Consider the following 12,130-nt stretch of genomic DNA (forward strand, 5'->3'; position numbering starts at 1 on the left):
GGGCAGCAGCAATTACCTTATTTGATGGAATATTGGTACTCTGTGCTCTGTGGATCGTGACACCATCCTTTTTATCTATCCTTTCCTGCTAAGTGTAATGTGTTCCAATTATTTAGTGGAAGAACTACGATAAACATTTTTCAAATTTTGGAATTTAAGAGTCAGCAAACTTCAAAAACCTATCAGCGAACGTGGTTTTCGTTCCTGTCGCTGTTCTGTAAAGCCCAGAGCAGCCCGGCAATGCTGGCGTTTCTAGGTTCCCGCTGCTCTGAACACCGTCAGTCACCTGGCTGCACGTTTTGGCCGTGACAAGAAGACGGGACCAGAGAAATGGACCCACTGTCGTGGATGGACATCCAGCTGGGGCTTTCGGTGTTCACACAAAAGTCCAGGGGTTTTAGTTTGTGCCTGGAGTGGCTATAGGTCTTCCATGATGAAAGCAACCATAATTTACTTCAAAAACAAAACGAGACACAGCTCAGCATCTGACACCCCACTGGTGGCTCAGAGCTCCTCCACAGGGCAGGGTCCTTGTGCGCAGAGAAGAGCTCAGCGCTGGAGAGCTGAAGGTGGAGCGGATTCTACTCCACCCCTGCGTGTCGTGAGAGGCTGTGCCGGGCTCGCTGACGTCACAAAGAATAACCCTAAAAGACAGCACAGCGCAGCAGGCGGTGGGCAGTGGGGTGTAAAAGAAGGGAAGGAAAGAAGGCGACTGTAGGGGAGGTATCCTTAGAAAAATAACGCTTTGGAGCTACAAAATGTGCCGGAGGAAACAGACTCTGGACTCAGTGGGGCGCAGCAATACCCTGGTTTCCAGTCGGGGGACAAAGAACATCACTGGGTAGCATCTTGGGCGGCCAGCGGCAAAGGCTCTACGCACAGCCACCGCGCCGCCGTCCAACGGGGGGGGACGCTGAGGCCTGAGTAACGCGGGGAGAGGGTTTATGTATGACAATAGGCGAAACTCACAGTAAACCGCCAAAACAAGCCCGCGGTTTCCCGCTGGTCTTGTTCATCGGCAGACTTTGCACCTCGTGGATCAGAAGTTTAAATGCTGACTAAAGGAAAAATTGAAGAATTGAAAAAAATGTTCCAGTACAAGCTATGTACCTGGATATCATAAATCAGAGTCGCGTGATGGTTTTAATAGGCTTGACTATCCGTTAAATCTCTGCAGAAAAGAGAGACAGAGACAGCAGCGTGCACAAGAGAGGTGCATTCCGTGGAACTGTCAGCGTTTGACGTTCCTTGAATGTTGGAACGAATGCCCTTGGGGGGCAGATATTATTCCATCAAAAAGGCTAAGTACCGCAATGGCGCTTTCGCAGGGCACTCACTGAATTTAGTTGGCTGGAGAGGCGTGGACTCAGTTAGCCGCTCGACGGGACAGAACCGATTGTATTGAGTAAAACTGTGGGATTCAATGCTAATGATGCCAGGGGCAGGATAAACACAGCTTCTGTCAGTGTGAACTTACCGATTTCTGCTTCTGCTTAGCTACAGCAGCATGGAAAAGAAACAAAGAATAACAAAGCATGCATGTTATTGGCTTTATCAAGGACGCAGACAGTCCACAGGACTAGAAATGTGACGTAGTGCAGTCGAGCACGTGGACAGACGCAAGCTTGGAGGTTCATGTTACCTTCTTAAAGAAGGGCATTCTTTTCTCTTTGGAGTGGGGTGACGTTACACTGTTTGCACTGGGTTTAGGGGAGCGGTGGTTTGCTGGAATATCATTGTCTTCTGCATCTAAGCCAGTAGCATCTATGTCTATAGCTATATACAGACAAACAATTCAAAAATCATCAGGTAGACAGGAGAGGAAAAACCGGTTATCAAAAAAATAAAACGAAAAGCAAACAAAACCAACCACAGTCAAAGATCTATCGTGAGTGCTCTGCACGGTAAACAAAGTACAATTTCAAGGTAAAGCACATGAAGAATGTAATCAAATCAAACAGAAAGATGCTCTCATAATATCTGTGTGCTTGGACACATCAGTTTCATGGCTAAATCTCTCGAATAAGATTTTTCAGAGAAACAAGTGTTTAGTTTGTAGTTTTGTTTCAAATATAATACGATATTTTCCAAATAACTGTCTATGAGTAACAGGACAGAACACCTTCACTTCTTCCCGGAGCTTAAACCAGCTTTCAGGTGATCAGCAACTACCTGGGAAACCTTTATCACATTGTGCCTCTGATTTCTTACTGCGCTTGGTTTTGTGTGAAAATAAGGGCAGTGTGAAAAGGGTCACCGAAATTACAACAGGCCCTTGAGGGAAAGAGAGAATAGAAAATCCTAAACCCAGCAACACAAAGAAGTTATACATAAGGCAAATGATTCCGGAGGGACCAGGATGGACCAGATTGAAATGATTTCACGATGATGTGGGCACCCCCGAGGCAGGCCTGACTGAAGAGTAATTAGAAACCACTGGATCCAATGATGTCCAAATGAAATGAATCTTACACAACGACCTAAGGCGCCTGCCGACGGTTTTATATAAACTCACTGGATTTACGTGAGAGGCAGTGCAGAAGGGCAGGCAGACCTGAGAGAATATGCCACCGACCTCCTCATCTGGAGAATGAGGGGTTTAGATTCGTGGTTCCACGTTTTCAACTGTATAACTCTCGGGCCCTGAAAACAGAGCACTGGAGAATTAAGTCTCCAATGAAAAACGATCCAGCCTCTCACTGTGAGCTTTATACGGTGCATCCACACGCGATCACTAGAGAAGCTGATCCTCGGTAGAATCAGAGCTGGAAGGCATTTGAGGAAATCAACTGCAACGCTCTTACTTTTCAAGATTGAAAAGAAATTCTCAGAGTTGAAGGGACTTGTTTTTGGCGAAAACTTGGCATCTCGCTCTTCTGCCTCTGTGATGCTGTATGACTCTCTGGCCGAGGTCCCGCCACAATCCCGGGGCCCTCATCCAATTCCCTAAGCTTCCCAAGTGGGCTCGTGTCCTCAGTGTCAGGATTCAGGAAGACATTACAGAGCTGAGCTCACTCGAAAATTATTGTGTCCTTTGAGGTGAGGTCAAGTAGAAGAAGAGAGGAAGAAATCTACTCGCGCCAGGAAAGCATCATATCACACATGTAGCTCTCTTAACAAAAACCACGGTACATTCAGACTTAAGGACCAAATTACTATCGTGACAGGACAGACGGCTCAGTGTTGCAAAACCTTAGCTTCCATTCCCTGTGAAACGTAAGCTGCCCTGGTGCTCATGACAGCCGCCCCGAACCTTTCCCAGTGACTGGAGATCATCTGGCGGGCATCACGTTATTTTTCAGTGTTGACGTTGTTACGGATATTAGATGACTCGCTCAGCCTTTCAGAAACTAGGCTCTCCTGTTGAATTGTTCCTCTTCGTTTGATTAGGTCGAAACGCTGGGATGGAGCGAACACCTGACATTGTTGGCACAGTGTTGCAAATGTCAGCTCTTGCTTGCACGAAGATGAGGCAAAGATGCTCTTTCTCCAGTGACAGTCATAACAGAATGAGTTAATTTCAGGTATATAGTTAGGCATACCTAGTAAATATGCCTTTCTCTTTGCCCCATCTCTGCCTTTGCATAAGCTAAGAGGTTCAGCGCGTGCTGTACAATGGAAACATTATGAAACGTGCCTAGTGGTTTGAACCGATGCTGACTTGTATACCACCCGATGATGCTTTTCCTTGAACCCCAATTTAGGGAGCATGTTATTCATGTCTTCCTGGAGAAGATGGAGAGGATCTAGCTCAGTTTTTCATTATTCCGATAGTATGCCTTAAGCCAAATCAAAGAAGTTTCCCTTTTGGTGGTCAATTCTCATATGCTTCTACCTTTCTAGTCTTTTATGGGGCTCTTAAAGGCCACATTCAAGGGACAGTCCCGTTGAGAGCCTCTCTGAAATTGAGGATACCTAATGGCCTGTCAGCGTTGACAGGACCCTGGGATGGCAAAGTTCATGAACTGAATTTTATGATTTGTCCATTGGGTTTTTTATTTAAAGGAAGAGTGGAAACGCGTAAAAAGTTGAGCTGTGCCATTGCCCAGATATTCGGCTGCCCCTCACATAGCCTGAGTCAGGTTTGAAATTTACCTGTATTTGGACACAAGGGCTCAAAATCCCAAATTGAGGACTTTGCCATTTACTAGTCCTGATTTTGGTTAACTGAAATCTAAAAGCATCTGGGTTTGTCCTGAGACACAGAATCCTAAAACATCTGGCTACCTTCAGGACACGTTAAAGAAATTTACTGTGCGTTAAGAGGCACCTTCAACTCTTTTCATAGTTCTGTATACTTTATTAGGCTCAGATGGTTCTCCTTATACTGAGAGATGTGAGATGTTCCCCTTTCTAACTTCATACTTGCATTGGCATACCTTGGCAAACCTTAGTATTTACTTGGGAAAAACTGCTTCCTTTAAAAAATAGCTTCTTTTCTTCACTAGCACGCTTTAGTTTAAAAATTATTTGTTTATTTATTTATTTGGGCAGAGACTCTTGGGAACATTTTTTTGAACTCTAAATTTAGATGTAATCTTAGACAGTTGGGTCGAGTTGAGTGGCATGCTGGGGCAGCGGGTGCGGACACGCATGTGTAGGTATGGGGTACGCGCTGTGCAACCAACTACTACACCTCATTCCCCAGGGGTGAGGTGGAAATTTTTCCTTTTCCACATCCTGGAGAACCTCCAATTATATTTACTCTGGGCAAATGCTTCTGTCCTTTAGTCTCGCAATGAGTGAGGTGAATTGTAGGTAGGGTCTCGGGAAACAAAGATGACAATGATAATCGGAGGCCAATCCACATTTGATAGATTAGGCAGGTTTCCCTGCAGGCGGGGTGGAGGACTCTCTCTGTAGAATTTGCTGATGTCTTCAGCTAAGTAAGTTGTAGTATTGATACGAAAGTTATAGCAGGAGCCTGATGGACCTATTATACGTTTTGCAGCTGGTTAATATTTCCTGTTCACTTAGTCACAGTGTTTTCTACTCTTGGGATTCAGAAAAGTGATTCCAAAGTCCTGTCTCTGTATAAAACTCAGGGAGTGAAGTTTACAATCTCCCTTTTTTTCTTTACACTGTGGTTTTTATTTTTTTACCAAGTAAAAATGTCAACACTTCCACATTGTAAGGCAAAGATGATGGAGAGATTGTTTTCCGAAAACAAAAATTATCCATGTTTTAAAGAATATAATTCGTAGTTAACTTGTCTTTTTTTAAATGGAAATATAGCTGGTTTACTATGTTGCGTTAATTTCTGCTGTACAGCAAAGTGATTCCGTTATACATATATACATATACATATATATATATATATATTCTCTTTTATATTCTTTTCCACTATGGTTGATCTCAGGATATTGAATAAAAAATCATCTGTATTATATGAAACTCTTAATTGAACTTGATGTTTAGGAATGACTAACATCTGGCTACAAAAATGAAATGTTATTTTCCAAACACACTGACTTATTCTTCAAGATGCACGTGCCAGGTCTCGTTATATGGCCGAAACGATGAGAAGGCTACATTTCGGTTAAAGGGAATGGAAAACCCCTCCTGGTTGACGGAAGTGGGGTTGACAGTCTGGGGGTGGAGCTGCTACTTTATCACAATGTGAACTGGCATCTTCCCGTTTCTGGAGCCTCGTGACCGTCCTCAGGACTCTCCGGGACAGTTTTGAAGACACAGAGGGAGAGTATAAGGTTTGTATCATAATCCCTGCAACTCCACCCATTTAAGAAGGAGCAGAGATAAGCCCCCTTTCGCCTGGGCATTCAGGGAATATCTACTCACCAACCATCAGGAGAAGACATCAGCCTCACATCATACCTAAAGGATTTCGATGCTTCATTTCAAACATACTATTTTACTTAATTTGGGGCAACTTAGAATTACTGCTAGTTGTGAGTACACGGTTTTGGAAATCAGTATACCTTCTAAAACTATTTCTTAGTGGGCTCAGATTTTGCTCACTCAACAAGTCCTCTAGTTTTTACTAAGAAGCCCGGGATTGTCTCTGAAAGCTGCCAGTGTCCAGGAACACAAGGCACGATCGTCAGTGACAAGGGGGATCCTGCTCTTAAGGCAGTAGGAGTGCAACTACGTTGTTGCTTGGCTTCTCCACAGATGCATATGCTTCTCTGTCTCTGACCTCTTCCCACTTCCAGCTTCCTAGAAATACACAAAACCTCCACTGGCCAACCCTTATCATGTTACTCTGACTCTCAGTTGCACCTCTTAGCAAACTAAGACTCTGATCATGGGTTTTCATCCAATTCGACCAATTCGTCTCCTATGTATATAGAACTCCCGGTTCAATACAGAATGGCAGAGCTGCCAGACTGAGCAAATACAAATTCAGTTAATGAATTTCAGCTAGACAATGAAACAAATTTCAAGTATGTCTTGTACAATATTGACTTATACTAAGAATATTATTCATGGTTTATCTGAAATTCACATGTATGTCGGTGTCCTTCTTCAGCACTTTGGAAAGAAAACAGTACTCACTCTTCCTACAAGCGTGGCTGTAGGTGGACGTTCGTCCATTTACTGCCCGTGACACTGCCGGGGCCCATGGCGAAGGGCAGGGCTAGAAAGTCAAAGCCGCTCATCACTTTGATCATCTAAGCAGTGAACACACTGACACCGTTTCTTTTCTTTCAAAGCCAGAAAAAAAGTTGCCCCAATTGCTCCTAACTCCGGGTGGCCATTCTCATTTCTGATTCCTTTGAACATCTCAAGGGTTAACCCAGTGATTCAGTCCGTGGAAACTCACACAACTAGGTAAAGACGGAGGAAAGCATGAAATGCGGTATGTACTGTTCAGCACTTACTACCTACTTACCAGATGATGGAGGTGTAGATTTTCTGGAACTAGGTACTATGTCACCCAAACTGGATGATGAATTTCCTCCTGATTTACTGGAGTAAAGCAAAAATTTATATTACAACTGACACTTATTTCGGAGAGTAAAACATTTGTAATGCTCAATAAACATGATTACGCATTATGTTTTTACTGAACTTTAAATCTGTCTTGCCTCCAAGGAGGCAAAGAGTAATTTCCCAGTGGAGACTCCTAGAATGCTCGACACAGCTGTGTCAAGGCCTCCGTTGCAAATTCAAGGATTAATTTGAAAAGGCCCTGAGAGAATGGACGAAAACTTGGGTACTTGCTGCAGTCCTCAAATTCTCTGCCAGGATCCCAGATAGATAAGAGCAAAGATTTCCTCTGCTTCTTATTTTCAAGACTCTTGGAAGCAGTGCACAAACCTGCAGGCTAACAGCCAGACTTCTCGTTTAATTCTTGTTGGGTTCCTGCTCCCTTGTCTTAGCTGGATTCCTCTTTAGTGTACTGAGATGGAAAGTGTCCAAGTTTTTACAAGCAACCGATTAAAAAATCCCCAACAACACATCTATGCTAAAATCTGCCAACCTTTAAAAGACACACGAGGGAACACGAGAAAGTGTTCTATGATTTAACCCTCAGAGTGTACCTGAAACATTCCTCAAGCACGGCTAAACGTGGAGGATTCAGCTTGGTTCACTTAGGAGCAATCTGAACAGCGCATACTTCAGAACTACCAAATTCTACCGTTAATCCAAGACACGCTTCAGTGTCTTAGAAACTTTGGGGTTAATATTAGAACAGTGGCATTTATGTTTTTACCAGTGGCCAGCATGCTAAATAATACACCACACGGCCCCTTCACAGAGGTGGAGAGAAAGGAACATTTTAAAAGAGTGACACGGAATTTCAGCAAGACAGTCTCATGGCCAAATGTTTATTGTCATAGCCAAGCCAGGGTCTCGCGGAAAGAACCCACTACCGTGTCTGTGCATCCAAGGGTGATATTTAATATTTTGTAAATATTTACATGTATTTACTATTTCATGAATATTAGTATGAAAACATAAGTTCCACTAAAATACCAGTGACAGGCTGAATTTTATTGCTACCATTCTGGCATTTTAATGTGTAAAAAAGACAGACATCAAAAGCTTTAAGCAAGAACCAGGAGGCCTCTGTATCTTTTTAAGGTTCTTAAAAGATATCCCAGCATGTTTAATAAGGATACCAGATGATATGTAAAAGTAATAAAAAGTGGTATTTAGAGAAGCCATTTCTGGCAGTTATACAAGAATACCCATTACCAAGACCAAAGCATTTTCTTCCACAAGTTTGTTTGTTTTTTTCTTTTTTTAAACTGCTACGTCTAATTCCAGTTCAAACTTGGGTTTGTTTTACATTCTCTTCGAATTTCCATAACAGTCAAAATATTATTTGAATTGTGTAAAATTGTGACAAACACTGCAAAGAGTTAAAATGTTCAGAATGCAAATTTTCCCTTCATGTTTAATTCTATAAAAATGCTATGTTCTTGAACTGTGCTCCAATTCTACTGCCTTTGACTTCTGCCGATTTTTTATAATTTACACATCTGAGTTTTATAATACTGCTGAATTCTAGTTATGCCCTCAAAACATAAATGTATTTAAAATGTTCGGAGACAAATGTAAAAACCTCTGAAAACAAGAAGAAGTATTTTCACCTACTTAGGCAAAAGCTCAGGTAAAGAGACAGGACAAAATAAAATCCAGAAAATCAAAGGAAAATGAATATGGTTATAGGAAAGGTAAACGAGTTCCTTAGAATAGGTACGAGGTGTTACACTACTCAAATACAGATAATTTATAGTTCTTTAAGGAAAAAATGCAATAGCAAAACAATACAGCTAACACAGTAAATAATAACAGATGGCAATAATAATAACGATTTGTTCTGTGCTTGCTTGGTCAGGCCCTCGTTGCACGATTTCACAGCACATAGGCCTCTGAGGTCAAGCTACAGACAGACTGATTTTGTTTACATCCTGATGCTACCTTACTTGCTGTGCAGCCTTGGTCAAGTTCCCTAAATTCCCTCAGCCTGTTTCCCCATCTGCGAAGAGGAGGCCCAAACACCTACCATTCCTGTAGGTTCTTATAAAGCTGAGCTGATCGCTAACGGCTAGACCAGGGGTCCCCAGCTGGGAGGCAAAGGAAACCCTGCCTTCTTAACGATTTGGCAAAAATGTCTCCCATCCTACTCCTTGAGAAGTAGTTTTCCTTTCTCAGTTTGTATATGAAGAAGCAGAGAAAGATTTTATTAACTAGTATTAAGAAATCATTATCAATACAGAGAATAGAAAAAGATACAATAAAGCCAATACAAGACTAGAAATCAAATAAATGGTATCAGGTGTTCAACGTCCTACAAGAAAAATGCCCAAGCATTGTATATCTACACGCATCTACTTTCATATGACTAAATGCATTCACAATCTGAGGGTCCCCAATAACCCAGGGATTCATAAAGGTCAAATATGGGCTAGAGGTCTTGAAAAGGGAAGAATCCATCTGAACTAAAAGAGCCTGAGAGTTATAAAATACTAGTGAATGAAGATGGATGTTCCAAACCACAAATATCCTCTATTTGACTTGTCTGTGGGCACCAGGAAAAATTCTTGCTGACACTGATATATGCTCATTGACAAAGGATTTTGCATCACTAGGGAAAAAAATAAAATGTAAGCTTCAGAAAACAGAAGCCTAGCTATTCACATTAAAGAAAAGACTTGCCAGTAACACATCCTTTCACAGCGAAAAGCAAACCATGTTCTTGGACTTGTCTGCAGGGGGCTCAATTTAAAATTCACTCCGTATTTGAGGAGCCCTTCTAATGATTCTAGTGAGGGGCAAACAGCCTCAAGAATCCTAGGAAAAAAATCATTTGGCCCCAGCCTATGACGTAATTCATCTAATTGCTATCTGCAATGACAATTTACTGGGTTTCCCTTTAGGTGTTGAACGGTGGGTAGAACTGAACATTGAGTTTCTGAAGTGAAAATGCAATTAAAAGGCCGCGAGAGCTGCTCTTTGCTGAAATCTGAGCTGGTCGTTTCTGAAACGTCTTCCGGTCATGCCAGGCAGCTGGGGACACTGCGATTAGTCACCAGGACTGCTGGATGCCCGAGTGTTTTCAGCAAAAGATTAAACTTCAGAATTTCCTCTGCGCTGAAGCCTGAATTTAATACTCTATGACCTTAGCTCTTTTCATTCATGATAATACTTAATTTGATCCTCTCCAGAAGGGGATGAACATGAGAGGCTGGATGAAGGTTTTTTTTGTTTTTTGTTTTTGCGGTACGCGAACCTCTCACCGCCGTGGCCCCTCCCGTTGCGGAGCACAGGCTCCGGACGCGCGGGCTCAGCGGCCACGGCTCACGGGCCCAGCCGCTCCGCGGCACGTGGGATCCTCCCGGACCGGGGCGCGAACCCGCGTCCCCTGCATCGGCAGGCGGACTCTCAACCACTGCGCCACCGGGGAGGCCCCTGGATGAAGTTTTTTAAATGCAGGATTTATGATGCTCTCACCAGTCTGCTTTTTAACACATAATAAAGATTGTAGAATACAGCAACTGACAGTACACTAACGATAGATAGTACAGTCTGAACTCTGACACAAACACTTGATATTTTTCTCCTACCTGGAGTAGAATTTCCCTTGCTTGGCTCTCTGTTCATGCTGTAGCCTCATATTTTCTAGCTTCACTGGGCTTGGAATGAATCCGATTTCACAGCCTTCTTTAACCAATCGCCCTATCCACCAGTCATTGTTAAATTTCTAAATGGAAAATCAAAATTGTTAAAATCAGTGCACAGAAGTTAAACAAATCTTCACATCCTTTTTCTTCCCCATTAACCATTTTCGCTGGACATAAGTATTATGGCCATTACAGTGAACTCAAATATCGCAAGTCAAGAAACCCTGTTCACGTGTTGAGTACGCTAAGAGCAAAGTATTCTCCGGGAGCTCAACAGTCCATCTCCTGCTTGACTCTGCCTTCACTTTCCTGGCCTTGAGACTTGCCTGAATTCCACTGCAGCTGCTGGCACCATGAGTAGGATAAACCCTTCTTGTTCAAAGATTAACAGGTCTTCCTGACAAGAGACTAGCAGGAACTAGGGAGCGTTACAGAGGTCTTCCTCTTATATAATCAGATTAATTAGAAGTACTAAGAGTGAGTGATAAATATTGACATCGACATGAAATATTTGATGTCAGAGCAAAATTTACCTTTGTGCAAACAGGTTTATAATGACCACAGTCCGGCGTTCACAAATGACTTCTCCACTTATGTGGATGTTGGCAATTTCTCTCTTGTGCCTGGAATATCGATCCTAAATCTTTAGGATACGGTTTGATGTCCCTCGGCTGAATAGTATTTTTCGAGCCTGTTCTCGAACATTTCAAAGAAGAATATCCACTCTGTTTTTCTTTTCCTTCTTCTCTAAGCATCAGCCCTTGCGGAAGAGAGCCTGGATTCATCTAACTTCCTGTTGTAAAGTGAGATTCTAGGCATGCCATACTTCAGAAATTATTTTCTGTCTTCCCTTCCTGGCCAAATAGAAATATAACAGCTCTTTTGAAAAGGTAAAGAAATGGCGGGCTCTACGTTCTCTTGTCTCTTTTCATTGGCAGTTATAACCCCTCTTGTTCACAGCCTTTAGTGCCTGAGCAGTTAGACCGACATACGCTCCACGCTATATACGATAGTCTGCCTCTGCTAATCCCCAACTCCCATTCCTTGCCTCCCCTACTCCCTCGCCAAGAATAGCACAAAGAATATATATATATGTATAACGGAATCACTTTGCTGTACGGCAGAAATTCACACAACATTGTAAATCAACTAGACTTCAACTTAAAAAAAAATCCTTAGAACCGTAAAAATTTTTTTTACAAATGCGCCCTAGGAGAGACCGTCCCCCAGATGGAAGTGCTCCAATTGTAAATTCCTGCAGGTTCAAGAAAACCTCATACTCACACACCTAGAACATCATGTAAGGGGAATTTCTGGCCAGTTCATACAGTGTTCTGCAAAGCAGGCATTTGATAAATGTTGACGCAAAATAAACCTTAATTAAGAGTGAATTTTTCCAATTTACAGATTGAGTCATTGTGAACAAAAAGTGGAGGCTTTTGGCATGGTGGAAAAGGGGTGTTCCTGATATCTGTTTTCTTGCCTTGTTGGCTCTGATTGCATCCATTTCCCCTTCCCCTGCAGAAATTTACCAC

At 42.5% G+C, this 12,130-nt stretch overlaps 1 protein-coding gene across 7 annotated transcripts in view; it reads right to left on the bottom strand.

Moving 5' to 3' along the window:
- The window catches only part of CACNB2 (calcium voltage-gated channel auxiliary subunit beta 2), a 441,112-nt gene that overhangs the window by 45,473 nt on the left and 383,509 nt on the right, over positions 1–12,130 (bottom strand). For all 7 annotated transcript variants that reach the window (XM_028495783.2, XM_055087728.1, XM_028495784.2 and 4 more), the window contains 3 exons: positions 10,539–10,675; positions 6,854–6,930; positions 1,643–1,776 (listed from right to left, as the gene is read on the bottom strand). In XM_028495783.2, coding sequence (XP_028351584.1) covers positions 1,643–1,776; positions 6,854–6,930; positions 10,539–10,675 — 348 coding nt within the window. The remainder of the gene's footprint in view (positions 1–1,642; positions 1,777–6,853; positions 6,931–10,538; positions 10,676–12,130) is intronic.

This window comes from Physeter macrocephalus, chromosome 11 (genome assembly GCF_002837175.3).
Source record: "Physeter macrocephalus isolate SW-GA chromosome 11, ASM283717v5, whole genome shotgun sequence".
NCBI classification, from domain to species: Eukaryota; Metazoa; Chordata; class Mammalia; order Artiodactyla; family Physeteridae; genus Physeter; species Physeter macrocephalus.